The following is a 15,861-nucleotide window of genomic DNA, read 5'->3' as shown; positions in this document are numbered from 1 at the left end:
AGTTTTATCTAGGGTTATACAGTTGGAAAGGAGCAGGAGACCACACCCCATGTGCTATTCAGAGCCAGGATCCTCCCTACACTGACTGGGGAGATTATTTTCCTATTCTATTCTACTATAAATTCAGAATATACCCAAACCCACCAGTAGGGTGCAGGAGTAAACAAAACATATAGGCAGCACTAAACAGTCAGCCAACAGGGCCATTGTTAGGCTTGATCTGTTCTAGGATCCATTTGTTTGGGTTTTTTGGCCATCCACGGTATCCTTAGCACTCTTCTCCAGCATCACATCGCAAATGAATTGATTTTCTTTCTGTCCATTTTCTTCATTATCCAGCTCCCACATCCATAGACGGCGATGGGGAACTCAATAGTTTGGATGATCCTAACTTTAGTTCTCGGTTGTATATTTTTGCACTTTAGGATCTTGTCTAGTTCTTTCATAGTTGCCCTTCCAAGTCCTAGCCTTCTTCTGGTTTCTTGACTGCAGTCTCCATTCTGATCAACGTTTGATTCAAGGTATAGAGATATGACTATATCTATTATAGCATCGTTGTTGTTGTTGTTGTTGTTATGTTCATCAGTCAGAAAGGACTTCAAGTCAATTCTGATTAATGGCGACCCTAAGGCAAGCCTATTAAAGGGTTTTCTTGTCAAGTTTCTTCAGAGGGGCTTTGCCATGGCCATCCTTTGAGGTTGAGAGAGTGTGACTTGCCCAGGGTCTCCACTGGGAAATAGCATTTGTGTGTGGAAGTGAAGTGGCAAGGCATTGGAAACTAGTCTGTAGGTGAAGAGTTGTAGAATGCCTCCACAACAAAGATGGTAAAGGGGTCAAAGTGTTGGGCTAGGAGCCAGGAGAGCCAGGACCAAGCCATGATCGTGAGCCATGGAGACCCACTGGGGTGACCTTGGCAAGTCTCTCCCTTATGCTCCCAGGATGGCTATGGCAAACCCCCTCTTCAGACACCTTGCCAAGAAAACACCAGGATAGGTTCATCTTAGGGTCTCCATCAGTCAGAAAGGAATTGAAGGCACAACAACAACAACAACAACAACAACAAACCCCTCTGAAGACATCTTGCCAAAAAAAACCTAGGATAGGTTTGCCTTAGGGTCTTAGTCAGAAACGACCCGAAGGCACACACCACCACCAAAAACAACAAACATGGTAAAGGCAATAGAGTGTTGGGCTAGGAGTCAGAAGAACCAGGACCAAGCCCTGATCCTGAGCCATGGAGACCCACTAGGGTGACCTTGGGCAAGTCATCCTCTCTCAGCCTCCAAGGGTGACCATGGCAAACCCTCTCTGAAGAAACCATGCCAAAAAAAACCAAACCCCAGGATACATTCACCTTAGGGTCTCCATCAGTCAGAAACAAACTGAAGACACCACCACCACCAGGCTCTGAAGACACCTTGCCAAGAAACCCCTGGGTCTCCATCCGTCAGAAACGACCTGAAGGCACACAATAAGGACAACAAACATGGTCCAGGAGGCAAGGTGTCTGCAGAGGGGTTTGTTGTTGTTGTTGTGCCGTCTATTCATTTCTAACTGATGGAAACCCTAAGGCAAACCTATCCTGCGGTTTCCTTGACAAGATACCTTCAGAGAGGATTTGCCATGGCCATCCTGAGAGGACAAGATGAGGGTGGCTTGCCCAAGGTCGCCCCAGTGGGTCTCCATGGCTCAGGATCAGAGCTTGATGCTGGTTCTCCTGGCTCCTAGTCCAATACTAGGAACCAAAAGAACCAAGCCCAAGCCCAAGCCCTGATCCTGAGCCATGGAGACCCACTGGGGTGACCATGGGCAAGCCACCCTCTCTCAGCCTCCCAGGATGGAAACTTTCTTTGCAGACCCCTTGCCCAGAGGACCCTAGGGTGGCCCTGAGCCCAAGATGCCTTGGAGACCCCCAGAGAGGGCTGCTTCCCCTTCCGATCCCTCCCTCCCCTCCAAGTCCTTCCCATTAGCGTCACTGGCAACCTAAGGAAGGGGAGGTGGCGGTGGCTTCCTATGAGGAGCAAGAGGAGGGACCAGAGCTCCATCAGGACCAAGGAGAGCTCCTCCTGCCTTCCTCCTCCTCTTCCTGGGGCTGCTCTCCCTCCCCTCCCTTCTTTGGGTGCCTTCTCCCCCCACCCTTGGTTCCCCAGCCCCCCACCCAGACTGCCTTGATCCACCCAGGAAGGGGGCTGGAGCTGATTTTAGGACGAGAGCGAGGCGGGCGCTACTTGAGAGCCCTCCGATCTTGGGGGAGGCTGACCCAACGCCTGGTCTTCTGGGGGAGGGCAGGGAGGAGGGCCAGGGGGAGGGGAGGGGGTGGTGGTGGTGGGGAGGAGGGGGAGGAGGAGGGCCAGGGGGAGGGGGAGGGAGGCCAGGGGCTGCCAGACCCCCCACCCTCTCCATCCAGAAGGTCTCTCCCCTGGATGGAAGAAGCCCACTCCACCACCACCATCACCACCATCACCACCACCACTATCACCACCACCATGGCGCTGGGGCTCTCCTCCAAGAAAGCCTCCTCCCGGAACATTGCGGTGGAAAGGAAGAACCTGATCACCGTCTGCAGGTAAGGAAGGGCCTTGGAGGAGGATCGGAGAGGTTTTTTTTGTGGGGGGAATCAGCTGGAGATTCCCTTTGGAGAGTACATGTAGAGGGATCTCTTGAGTGTGAAGATGGAGTTGGCTCTGGAGGAGGAGGATGGCCTTCTCCAAGATCATCTGGGGGATCTTAGGCTTCCAGAGGCTTGGAAGCCATGGTCTGAGATATAGCAAAGGGGTACCCTCTTATCCTTCAGAAGGAACATCCTTTGTACTTTTACAATCCTTAGAAATATTGCTCTGGCTCTGGAGGAGATGGATGGCCTCCTCCAATATCTTCTGGGGGATCTCAGGCTTCCAGAGAGTCGGAAGCCATGGTCTGACATAATAGGAATGAAGCACCCCCTCATCCTTCAGAAGGAACATCCTTTGTACCTTTACACTCCTTAGAAATATTGCTCTGGCTCTGGAGAAGAGGGATGGCCTCCTCCATGATCATCTGGGGGATCTTAGGTTTCCAGAGGCTTGGAAGCCATGGTCTGACATATAACAAAGAAGGATCCACTCATCCTTCAGAAGGAACATCCTTTGCACCTTTACAATCCTCAGACATATTGCTAGGAAAGGTGGAGAAGGGAGTTAGAAATTGAGGAAGGCCACATGCTAGATGGAGGGACTCCGTAAATTAACAGCAGTGACAGCAATGGGATGTTTAAATAAATGTTTTCATACATATCCTTTACATGGCAAGTTTTTAACGATTTCATAAATACCCATCAGCCTTCATACAAAAAAAAAATGTGTCCAATAAACCAAGGGTTACAAGTATGAATTTGCAGGACCTAAACAGAGCAGGGGAGGAAAGGGAGTCTTGGAGGCATCTGATCCATAGATAGATAGATAGATAGATATTGTTTACTGATTGTGTTTTATGATGTTTTGTAGTTTTTAATTGGGGGTTAGGGCTTGTGTTAACTATGTTATTGCGATTTTATTATTGTTACCCGCCTTGATCCTTCAGGAAGAGGTGGGCTATAAATAATAATAATAATAATAACAACAACAACAACAATAATAATAATTACAGTCACAGACAAGTAAAATTTGTGCCAGAGACCTCTAAATATGAGTTACAAATATTTACAAAGAATACAAAAACATAAATATACAAATATGTAATAGCATAAAAAAAGATTGTCAGGGAAGCAATGTTTCTGAGTGATAAAAGACTCACAGAGATTACAGCTATATGCATTGCATTTATCCTCTCATCCACTGGGCCACCATGAGTCGAGGTCGACTCAAAGGGGGTTAATAGCAACAGCAAAGCCACTAAGATCAATATTGCACCCATGTTTAATGGAGCTGGGAGAGCAAGTGGGATTGAGGTGAGGTTAGAGAAATGAAATAGGAAGGAAGGAAGGAAGGAAGGACGGAAGGAAGGAAGGGGAACTGTGCCTTGACTTAGGAGGTAACAGCCATCTGGAAGAAGGGAATATATGAAACATAAGGCAGCATCAGGGTGAGAAAAAGGTACAAGCTCTAAACAGAAGAGAAAGTAAGGTGGATGGATGGATAGATGGATGGGGGGATGAACGCAGGCCAAAGGCAAGAGAAATTCAGTACAAGATGCACTATTGTGTTCACTTTTCAACAAGGGAAGCTTGCTGCAGATAGATCCTATGTTCCATGCAGCTTGGGAGGCTTTATGAGAAATATCTGGTACTCTAGAAACCCTAAGAAGTTTTCTCCCTGCGACCCCACGGATTTAGAAAAAGAATCACTTGCTACTTCAACCCTCCTTGGTTGCTAGATCTTTCTCTTTGGGGTCTAGTGCTTTGTCCCTGACAGGTGAGCATCCTGAAGCAGAGGCAGCTCAGTAGGGTCAGGAACCAATCCAGATGGTGGTTGAATGAGATAGAAAATGACCAGGTTGGATGGTACTGTCAGCAGTGCAATTTCTGGGTGAGGGCTGATTACAGTGCAGCTACCAGAAAGAAGAGAATAGACAGAGTAGGAGAAACAAGGCTCTAAGAAGCAGCTTCATGGTGAAACAGTATGGAATAAAGAATGCAGACACCCTGGTTGGGAGAGAGGCAAGACCTGGGAAGTGATGTCATTGGAGAGCATCTTATGAGCAGCAGAAGAAGGGGGGATGAAGGGGAGGAGAGTGGGATCCAGAAGGCAACCAGGCTGCTGTAGCAACAACCTTTTCCCAGTAAAAGGCACAATGCAGAGGCATCAGCCTTGCATTGTTGTAGGGCTTTCCAATTTCCAATTCTCCATCCCCACCCTTGGATAAGAATTACTGAAAAAAGGTGAAGAAAGTGAACTGGCATTAGATGGAAAGGCAGGCTTTTTGTCTGTGCAGGCTTTCTTATAATTAAAAGGAAAGAAAGAAGGAAGGAAGGAAGGAAGAAAGGAAGGAAGGAAGGAAGGAAGGAAGGAAGGAAGGAAGGAGAGAGGGGGGGAGAGAGATGTGAGAAAGAAAAGGGGAAGAAAGAAGTATTCAGGCCTATTACATTGAGATGGATTCATATGAAGCTTCTTCATTCTGTCAGCCATTTGCTGAGATGGTGGAGCAAATGTGAAGGATTGTTGCCTGAAACCAGCTAGTGCTCTGTGCCTCCATTTTGGCTGTGATTTGATTAGGATTTTGTTCATTCATGCAAGGCCCCATATACCTCTCACCCGACAAACAGTCCTTCTGTAACAATGGCTCATTCTGATACAGCTTTGTGAAGACTTGCTTCTCCATCGTACCCAAGATATTGGCTGTTTTCATTCCATTTGGTCCCTAGCCCTTGGATTATTGGATACATCTCTCAGCAGCCCAGGTCAAGAAAGAAATATATAGTAGATCAGGTGAAAAGGTACTACAATAACCAGGAGAGGACAAAGCTTATCTTCCTTATACAGTACAAACAGGTCTAAATTGTAAGGATTTTTTTTTGTATGAAGGCTGACGGATGTTTATGAAATCATAAAAAGCTGCCATGTAAGGGAAATGTATGAAAACATTTATTTAAACATCCCATAGCTGTCACTGCTGTTAATTTATGAAGGCCTAAGGAAAAAGTGAGATAGAAGGTCAGCCTTCCACAACCTTATCCCCTCCTTATGTGTTCAGCATCATCTGCAAGCACCTTGGCCAGGGAAGATCCAAACATTATCAACATAAGGAGGCAGGTCTGTTGAAATAAACCAGTAAAAATGGCACTTAGTCTGCAGCTTTATGCCCACTTTTCTGGGAGTAAGGCCCAGCGATTACCACAGACTTATTTCTGAGTAGACTATTATTAACTTTCTTTTCTTTTTAATGAGCCCTATATTTAGTTATAAAATATTATGAAGAAAAACAAAGGTAGGCTTAAAAGGAGTGGAGACCTGCAGAACTTTGGGTTTTGCTAATAAATCTTTTCCGCATCAACTTTGCAGCCTGTATCCTTGTAAAACAGCTCAGAAGCGGTCCCTTGGTTTTCCATCTTGTTGAAGACTGAGGGAAGAGGAGTGATGAAATCCTCATAGAAATAGGGTCTCCTTAGGATCAGTGAATCCTACAGAAGTGATACCTCTCATAGTATTGGAGATCAGTGCTACCCATCGCTGTATTTCATTTGGGGAGAGGAAGGACTTAAAACAAACAAATAAATAACTGGATGCAAGATAGATTCACTAGTAACATCCAGATGTGCAGTCTCCAAACACCATCAAATAATGATTAGCTGTGACTAGATCCCATTCCATTTCTGTCAATGGGGTTTAATAGTAACGTAACTACTGCTGGATTGTGGTTAAGGATGGCATACACCATTCTTCCTCAGTGTAGTACCCTTCATTATTGTTAGACTGAAATCTCTACTATTCCCAGGTTGGGTATACCTCTTAGGCAACAGCAGGGCATGGGTATCAACCTCATCCTTTTCCTGTCATTTTCTACAGAGCTTCTAAGTAATATCACCTTAGAACCAACTAAAATGCACAAAATACACGATGCAAGCTTTCAAAGCTCCACTGGCTTCTTCATCAGGCAAAAATGTTTAAAATCATGCATTTAAAAAAATGACGATGTTAGTCACAGGTCTGCATTTTGTCCAGGTGTTGTTGGTGTTTTGTTCTGTTTTGAGATACTGTGGAGGGATATTTATGCAGGCAGGCCTTTCCTCCTTCTGGCCATGTGGCACTGGGAAAGTCCAGCTTCCCAGACCTTCTAGGATTATCAAGTGAGAGTAGTATCTGGATCTGGGCCAGATTTACCATAAAACAGGGCAGGGTGGCCAACACAAGGTGGTATACTTTAAAGGAGAAGCAAATGATCAGTTATTTAACTATGTGTATGTTTACCACCACAAATAGTGGTGTGTTTGTGTGCATGTGTGCATGTGTGCAACTTCAAATTGCCTGTAGACTTATGGTGCCCCCATGAATTTCATAGGGTTTTCTTAGGCAAGGAATGCTCAGAGTTGTTTTTGCCAGTTCCTTCCTCTGGAATATAGCTTACAGCACCTAGTATATGAACATAGTCCTCCATCAGTGCTAACCAGAGTTGACCCTGCTTAACTTCCAGGTTCAACAGGATCTGCTGCCTTTAGGTTATTTAGATCATTAGATATGGTATTATTTGGCTTTTCTACCTCAGGTACCCAAATATCTTAAGCTGTTATGTGGGTAGATCTAACTCTGTTAGTGATCATCTACTCTGTCAAGGGTCTCTGATTGTTAGGGCTTTTATCTTCTGATTAGGGCCTTATTTTGTTTAAATCCCTTTTTATTAGCACTGCATTATCCATGATGCTTTCCCTGACTTGTCCTCCTGAGGTAGTTAGTTTTGATCATCCTCTGCTTAAGATCACAGGGGTGTCTGTTCAGTTAATAGCAAAGCAAAGCAAAGCAAAGCAGCAACAAAACAAAACAAAACCTGCCATACCTAGTGACATTTCAAGTTAATCTTTCTAGGGAAAGGATTCCTTCCTTCCTTCCTTCCTTCCTTCCTTCCTTCCTTCCTTCCTTCCGGATCTGTATGGCCAACTCTCAGTGTATGCTCCCTGAGCAGTTTATAGAATGAAACAAAAATCTACCATGGCCAGAATTGTTTAATCCCAACAAGAGTGGTCCTACTGAATCAGCTATTAAATGTTGAGTCAACACATAGATAAATCCCCCTGAGGTCTACTGGATTTGGGCCTAACAATAAGATATAGGCCACAATTTAAAGCAAAGAAACAATAACAGTTTAAAAGCGACAATAATAGTAGTAAGAAGAAATTATTATGGTTAATTCAGGAACAATTTAGTTATTTCTTCACTTAAATGTATATCCTACCATTCCTTTGGCAAACTCAAACTGGTCTATGTAGCTTTCCTATCCTTTGCTTTATCCTTACACCAACTCTGTGAAGTAGGTCATGAGAGTGAGTGGCCCAAGATCACCCAGTGACTTTCATGGCTCATTGAGTACTTTTACCTGGATCTTCAAAGTCCCAGTGCAATCCTCTAGCCGTGACTCCAGAGTGAAAAGATAATTCTTCCTCTGGAACATTGGGTAGACTGGTATTTCTCAGACTTCTGACAGATATCTTAGAATCATAGAATTGTAGAGTTGGAAGAAACCACAAGGGCCATCCAGTCCAACCCCATTCTGCCATGCAGGAAATCTCAATCAAAGCATCCCCAATGACAGATGGCCATTCAGCCTCTGCTTAAAGACCTCCAAGGAAGGAGACTCCACTACACTCTGAGGAAGGAGTGTCTTCCACTGTCTAACAGCCCTTACTGTGAGGAAGTTCCTCCAAATGTTGAGGTGGAATCTCTTTTCCTGCAGCTTGCATGCATTGCTCCAGGTCCTAGTTTCTGGAGCAGCAGAAAACAAGCTTGCTCCCTCCTCAATATGACATCCCTTCAAATATTTAAACAGGGCTATCATATCACCTCTTTACCTTCTCTTCTCTAGGCTAAACATATCCAGCTCCCTAAGTTGTTCCTCATAGGACATGGTTTCCAGACCCTTCACCATCTTTGAGTGTGTATGATGTGTGCAGCAAACTTCATCTCACCTTCCTCAAGGACTGGCTTTTCATGTATGAATGAGAATGGCATGCTCTCAGAAAATATACCCACTATGTTTCTATATGCTTCTATAGTTATATTTTTTTAAGTGGAAGGGAAGTGAACCTAGAGGAGTGAACATACATAGAGTTGCAACTGAAACCTTCTTCCAAAAGTGGGTTATTCTTGTTGTTGTTGTTGTTGTTAACTGCCCTCAAAAGGACCTCGGCTCATGGCATTCCTGTGGATGAGACATCTCCAAGATCCCCTGTCCTACTAAGAGCAATTAGTCCAATCTCTACTTGCTTCACAGATGTGACAACATTATCCACACCCAGCAGGACCTGATAGGAAGGAGTAGTTAAATCATGCAGAAACGCAGTGGGCGCCCTCCTCTCTTGTCTGAGCACATTGTGGTGGCAGGAGACATTGTGTTTCATTAATAGATTCACAACAACTACAGCAGACACTATTTTTTAAAAAATCATTCTGTACTTGTAAATTTTAATTTTCGTGTTTGAACATAATTCTCATGCAAACTTCATTCAACACTGATGCCATTTAAACAGAAACTATTAATATATAAGTAAGTGTGTATGAATAAAGCTATTAATCTATCATCATCATCATCCCATCAACCTTTATTAGGCATCTCAATAGACAATATACAACAAACAATACAATACAAATTAAACTCAAATAGTTTACATGAATGCTTTAAAAATTTAAAAATGTATAAAAATTTTATCGTCCATAAAATCATCTAACACTAAACTCTAACCATTAATTAATTTGTGCCAGATTTTTGTTGCCTCCATCAGAAAATTGGCTATCAATCGTGTAATCTGTACATTACAATCCTCCAATAAATGTACTAGAGTTATATCCGTTAAGCAGTAATTCATTTCCAATAGTTTCTTTAACAATTTCGCTCTCGGTTTTTGATACAGCGGGCAAAGAAATATAATATGTTGGAGAGTATCTGGAGATAGTTCACATATACATATTCGATTTGCAAAAGGGATCCTCAAATATCTACCCCTAGTGACACAGGAAGGGTGAATGTTCAGCCTTGCGAAGAGGAAAGCTTTCCTCGAAGCCTGAAGGGACAATGAATGAAAGTACTTTGGCGTCTCGCCACAATAGGGGGGAATGCCAAATACAGAAGGGGAGCACACTCTGGGAGGAGTGGAATAAGTCATCTTATAGTCCCAACTCAATAAACAATCCTTAATTGTCTTAAAACACTCCTCCTCAGTTAGGAGGAGTAAAGAGTCCAGACTTAGGCCTTTTAATTTTAATTTATCTTCATAGATTTTTGACCAGTTAGTATAATAATTATCAGATAAAAGAAACCAAATTAGACTAGATTAATATTAATCTATATTAATAGTTGGAATGTTTAAAAAAAGCAGGAGGATAACTCCTTGCTAGCTAATAACACATTAGCTACGATCCAATCACAGCTCAGAGTGTTTTTTCTTTTTAAAAAGTGACTTCCAAGTAAAGTAATTAGTTACATTACCATTTTTTTCAAACTAACTTTTAGTACTCATTACTTTTTTTAAAAAAACCATAAGAAGCTTGGAAAATACTGCCTCAAATGCCTCTGAAAATGTTTAAAATGTCTTTTAAAAGGAAATTTATAAAGTAACTAAAAATGTTACTCGATATCTTAAAAGCTTCATTTCCTTCATTTCACTGTAACGCATTAGATTACATTTAAAATGTGCCTTCATTCCAGCCCTGTTACCTGCATCCAAAAGCAAAACAAAGGAAGGCTATAATCTTCATGTAAATGCATTATATTGAATTTATATATTGCAAACTCTGGATCCTTGTTTGTGTCTATCTGCCTTCAGGTTGCCTATTGACTTGTAATGACCCCTTGAATTGCCTAAGGTTTTTTTAGACTACGAATACTCAGAAGTAGTTTTGCCAGTTTCTTCGGCGGAAATATAACCGACAACTCTCAGTGTTCATTGGTGGTCTCCCATCCATGTACTAACCATAGTTGACCCTGTTTGGCTTTCAAGATCGGACAGGATCTGGTGCCAAAATGAGTTTTGCACTTTGAACGCAGTTTGTAAAAACTGAAGTATGCTGTGGTCAAAGGGGGAGGCGAGACAAACTGGAACCTTTTAAAAGCAGTGAGAAAAGGTGAGACAACAGAGGATTAATTGGCACCCTTGCTGCCAGATCAGGACAGTTGGAGGATATGCTGCCAGCTTCCTTGTCATTTTCCAGGCAAAGATTCCCCTCCTCTCCGCCCAGACTTTGGAGAAGTCACTCCTTAAGACAAGCATTTTTCATAATGTGCTGCACTGGTTTTACACTACTTTTTAACTTTTTAATTTTTAATGGATCCTTGAAATGCTTTGTAATGTTATAGAGGAGTTTATCAGACAAGGGAAATTGGAAGTAAAATCCGATGGCAATCTGAATGCAATCATGGGGTTTAATGTTATTGCGTGATAGACTACCACACGCAATTTCAGGAATGGGTAGTCAGTCCGAACACAATCATGGGGTTTCACATTATTGCATGATAGACTGCCACACGCAAATTCGGGTAATAGCATGCTATTTTCGGGCAATGAGAAGCCAGTTCAAATGCAATGCGCATTCACGTAATTGCGCTAAACTAGCAACTTTAAGTGAATGAGTTCTGGCCCCACTTTCTTTTCATCCGAATTTAAGAGAAATTCCTCCCGTTTGATAAACTCCCTTGTTACATGTCAACAGTAATGTTTTTATCTATTTGCATTTGTTTTGATTTTGTAAGATGCTGAGCCCCAGTTTTTCAGGAAAAGGTGGGCTATTTAAATAAAGAATTGAAACAAATAACATAATGAGGTTACAACAAGCCTGGTCACTATTTTGGATTCCCTAGAGGCATTCAGGGATTTCACAGTAGATGCTTCATTCATTACATTACATTTTTAGCTCACCTTTCTTCCATAGAGTACAAGGAAATGTATGTGGTTCTCCTCCCACATTTCATCCTTACAGCAACCCTGTGAGGTGGGTGAGGTTAAGAAAGAAGGCCTAGTCCAAGATCATCCAGTGAGTATGAAAGCTTGAGTGGATCTCCCATGTTCCAGAGCAGTACTCAGACCACTACACCAAATGTGGATCTACCATGTTCCAGTTCAGTACTTAGACCACTGTGTCTGCACTACACTGGCGGTCTGAAACTTTGAGATTCCTTAGCCAGCTAGTCTACAAGGAAAGAGCTCTTGGAAGAGAGAAAGTCTAAGAACCATAGAAAGAGTGCTGGGCAAACATCATGTGTATGGAAATATGTAGCTACATCAGAGCTGGTCTTAACAGTGATTAATAAAGAAAGAGAAACAAAGGGACAGTGAGGCATGAACTTTGTTGAAAGCCATGGTTTGTGAACAAATAACTTGATCTTAAATGTTTTGGGAAGGGAAGGGATGTCAACAGGGACGTAGCCAGGATTTTAGGAAGGGGGGGGGGGGTCCAGACTAAGTGCCACCATTATAATGGGGCTTGGGTGCGGTGGCGCAGCAGCACGCACCATTCATTTTTCTAATGGAAGGGGGGGGTCTGGACCCCAAGAACCCCCCCCCCGGCTACGTCCCTGATGTCAAATAAGGAGACGAATTCACTCTTCACATGCTCAGAGGCCACTCCATATATTACAGAACTGAAAATGGTATGATCTGCTTCAAATGAAATCGAACAAATGCTCATCCATTACAGAAGTAAAAAGGAGAATGCAACCTTGTATACATGCTTTTGTGAAGAATTAGGGGCACAGTTGCTGGTTACCTGAATCAAGAATTAGGGAGAGAGTCAACTAGTGAAAATCCAGGTCCCTTTTCTTTCTACTCGCCTCACATTCAAACTTGGTTATCTTTTTGTGTATATCTTGTACAGATTCTCCGTGAAGACCCTGCTGGAAAAATATACGATAGAACCAATTGATGACTCATCGGAGGAGTTTGTGAACTTTGCAGCCATCCTAGAGCACATACTCAGCCATCGTTTTAAGGGGGACCATGGTAGGTCTTCAATTCATGGGTGATGTTTCATCTGAGATATGTGTGTGTGTGGTGATAAATCTCCACGATAAATGTCACGATATAAAGTTGCAACTCCACGAGGAGATTCCAGAGCTGTAAACTAGAGGTCAGATCCATGCAACTGCTTCCCAGTTTGCAAACAGCCTTGTTTCCAATCATTGACTAGAATTAAGAGCAGGAGAAGTTTGTGATCTGGATGGGGATCCCATTACAAGAACCAAAAACTGTGTAGGAAGAGGGTAGAATTCAGCTCTGACCAAAACAGGCTTTTCTTATTTATTTATTTAATTAATTTATATGGATTGATTGATTGATTATTGTTGAACAAATGCAAAAGAATCCTGTCTCTGGATGTAATCATTGTTTATCTGTGCAATGCTGGATTCAGACCTCTTTTTAATTAGTTGAGAAGCATACACCACCTGTTCCCCAATAAACAAGGATTCTCTCTGGACCCTTTCACACTTCATAATCGGAGCACTATAATTCAATTGCAGCTATCATGGCAACATCCTATGGAATCCTGGCAATTTAGTGAGAGGCATTTAGAACTCTCAGTCAGAGGTCTCTCATGCTTCACCAAACTATAAAACCCAGGATGCCAGAGAATGTAGTCATGACAGTTAGAGTAGAATCATGTAACTGTGTATTGTGAAAGGGTCTAGAGAGAAGACTGTTGGGCTGGCCTACATTTGGCCAAGAGCTCACCCAAACTGTCTTCAGGTCTGCCCACTGCTGGCATGCAGCCTTCAGCAGATTGCTCTCAAGGCCATGTGGCCATTGGTGGGTGAGAAGATTGCCTACTCCTGTTTTATTATGTTACTGTGACTTGATTGTTCAGCTAGTACCGACCATGCGCATCCAGGATCAATGCTTTATAAGCGATAGTTTTGCTCGTCACAGCCCATCACAGTTACTTCTCCTTCCTCCTCAGGTCCTGTTAGTTGGTTCAGTTCTGATGGGCAACGTGGCTTCTGGGATTACATCCGTCTGGCCTGCAGCAAGGTTCCAAATAACTGTGTCAGTAGTATTGAAAACATGGAAAACATCAGCACTTCCAGAGCCAAGGTTAGAACACACCTTATAGATTGAGGCAATCCTTGTCGGGGCCAGTCCTGTTATTAGGTAGGGGCAGCCAACACTGGGTATGGGGAGCTTTCATGAGGTGGAGGACAACCTCACAAAACTGGATTGCTCCTTTTCCATGCTGTAGAGAACATTTTCCTATTTTCAGATGCTGAAGTAAGAGTCCACTGCCAGATTGATTTCCATCTGGTCATGGTATAGTAGGCTGAGAGTTTTCTGGTATTATGAAAGCTTAATCTGAAGAAACTTGCTAAGAAAACTCCATGATAGGTTTGCCTTAGGACCGCCATAATTAAAAAATGATTTGGGAGCATGCAACATCAACAAAAAGAAATATATATTTCTATCTGCATTCTCCATGCTGGCATAATTCTATGAATCTTACATTGGGAGATTAAAAGTACATTTTTGCTATCTGTCTTAACTCATTGGTATGTGAATACAAACAAATATCAAGGACTGCACCACAAGCCCTCTTTTCTTCTAAGTCAGGCATGGCAATTGTAGTTTTCCAGACATTTTGGCTTATAACTTCCACCAGCCTGTGCTAGCACATTACAAGGTGAAGTGACATGGTTGTTGTTCCTCCACCCCTATATTTTGTAGAAGACTGAAGTTTCTTTGCCTTATACCTGTCAGTCTGAATCTGTTTGGATTTTGTGGGAGTTGGCATGTTTGTCACCTAGGCTGCCATGGTTGCAAAACCAAGTCCTATCCAATAGTCAGATTGACATCTGTATTCCCCGTAACTATTTTTAAGCTTTGGTCTGTCAGGAAATTAACAGGAGGACAAGCTGCAGCTTCATTTGTTGTTGTTAACTGCCTTCAAATCAAACTTAACCCATGGCAACCTTATGAATGAGATACCTCCAAGTCATCCTATCCTTAGCCGCCCTTGTGGTCTCTTCCAATTCTATGATTCTATGATATGGCTTCATTAAAACAGTACCGCTTTCCTACAGATAAGGGTCCATCCATGGGAAATGTCTCTGAGTCTAAAAATTTGCTTAATAGGAATTTGGCAATAGATATTTTGATTGTGGGCACCTGTATCATGAAAATAAGTAGTGCAATGTCTGAGAAATTTCTTAATGGCTCTAATACATTTTGTTCCTAAATTAAACATTGGAGGCATGCTTTTCTTACAACTGAAAAGGCAAGAAATTTCCTTTGATTGGTGCAGCCCATCCACTATATTTTGGCACAAAAACTTACTGGATCTGGCTCAAGACTGGAAAAAGATACAGGAGTGAGTCAAGCAGAAATGCAATAGGCAGCCTTCTTGAGAGACAGCAATGGATTCTAGACAATGGAAGTGAGGTAGAGAGTTAGTGGGATAATCCCTCTGCACCTATCAGGAAGCAATATTGATTCAAGTTACTTAATGGCATGGTAGGATAGCTGACTTGGCTTTCATCCTGAATTTCAACACTTTACCCAAACCAGTGTCACACAGATCCATGTTGAAGGAATTATAGGCTTGATCCATCACAATCTGCTGCCTTTATTGAGTTAAGCTTTGTTGGTCACAGACAGTGCACTAAACTTTGCCCCCCCCCCCCCAAAAAAAAAAAACCTGTTGCCTTTCTCCTTGCCCTAATAAACTTTATGTTTTAGGGTCGAGCATGGATCCGTGTGGCCTTGATGGAAAAGCGCATGTCTGAGTATATTGCTACAGCTTTGCGGGACACCAGAACCACCAGGTGATAGCCTCCAAGGCTTACATCAAAATAAATTGTTGATGCAATGTATAATTTCTTATGGCATTTGCTTCTTAGTTGACATTGGTCAATGTTTTTAACCAATGTGAAATAAGGTTTAACTCCCAGCTGGACAGCAACTGCATGTAGAACATGCTGGAGGAAAGATGTTGCCATCTTTTCCTTCATCTCAGGAAGCCAAGTATCTTGATCTGGCTCTGGGGTGCAGTTGCTCTGCCATTGGAAAGTTAGGATCAGTTTTTAAGATGCACTTCCTTTGGTTTTACTCCAGTTGAGTTCTCACAGCCCAACATTGTGTCCCACAACAAGTCACTTTGGCTTGCACTGTGTGGCCCAGTTATGAGGAAAGCATCATGTCCCATGTTCTGACAAGTGCAAAAATGTCCCATATTTATACTTTTCTAACAGTGACTTGTTTTG

At 42.7% G+C, this 15,861-nt stretch overlaps 1 protein-coding gene across 2 annotated transcripts in view; it reads left to right on the top strand.

Annotated features, from left to right (window-relative positions):
• Positions 1-2,370: 2,370 nt before the first annotated feature.
• The window catches only part of RUNDC3A (RUN domain containing 3A), a 30,995-nt gene continuing 17,504 nt past the window's right edge, over positions 2,371-15,861 (top strand). For both annotated transcript variants that reach the window (XM_089531947.1, XM_089531945.1), the window contains exons 1-4: positions 2,371-2,566; positions 12,489-12,613; positions 13,569-13,702; positions 15,338-15,423. In XM_089531947.1, the coding sequence (XP_089388073.1) occupies positions 2,424-2,566; positions 12,489-12,613; positions 13,569-13,702; positions 15,338-15,423 (488 nt within the window). In that variant the 5' untranslated portion in view covers positions 2,371-2,423. The remainder of the gene's footprint in view (positions 2,567-12,488; positions 12,614-13,568; positions 13,703-15,337; positions 15,424-15,861) is intronic.

Source organism: Sceloporus occidentalis, unplaced genomic scaffold, assembly GCF_023333645.1.
Source record: "Sceloporus occidentalis isolate IW3139 unplaced genomic scaffold, rSceOcc1.0.p SCAF_7, whole genome shotgun sequence".
Classification (NCBI taxonomy): Eukaryota; Metazoa; Chordata; class Lepidosauria; order Squamata; family Phrynosomatidae; genus Sceloporus; species Sceloporus occidentalis.
Note: the sequence above shows the minus strand (reverse complement) of the source record. Positions and strands in the feature narration are given on the sequence as shown.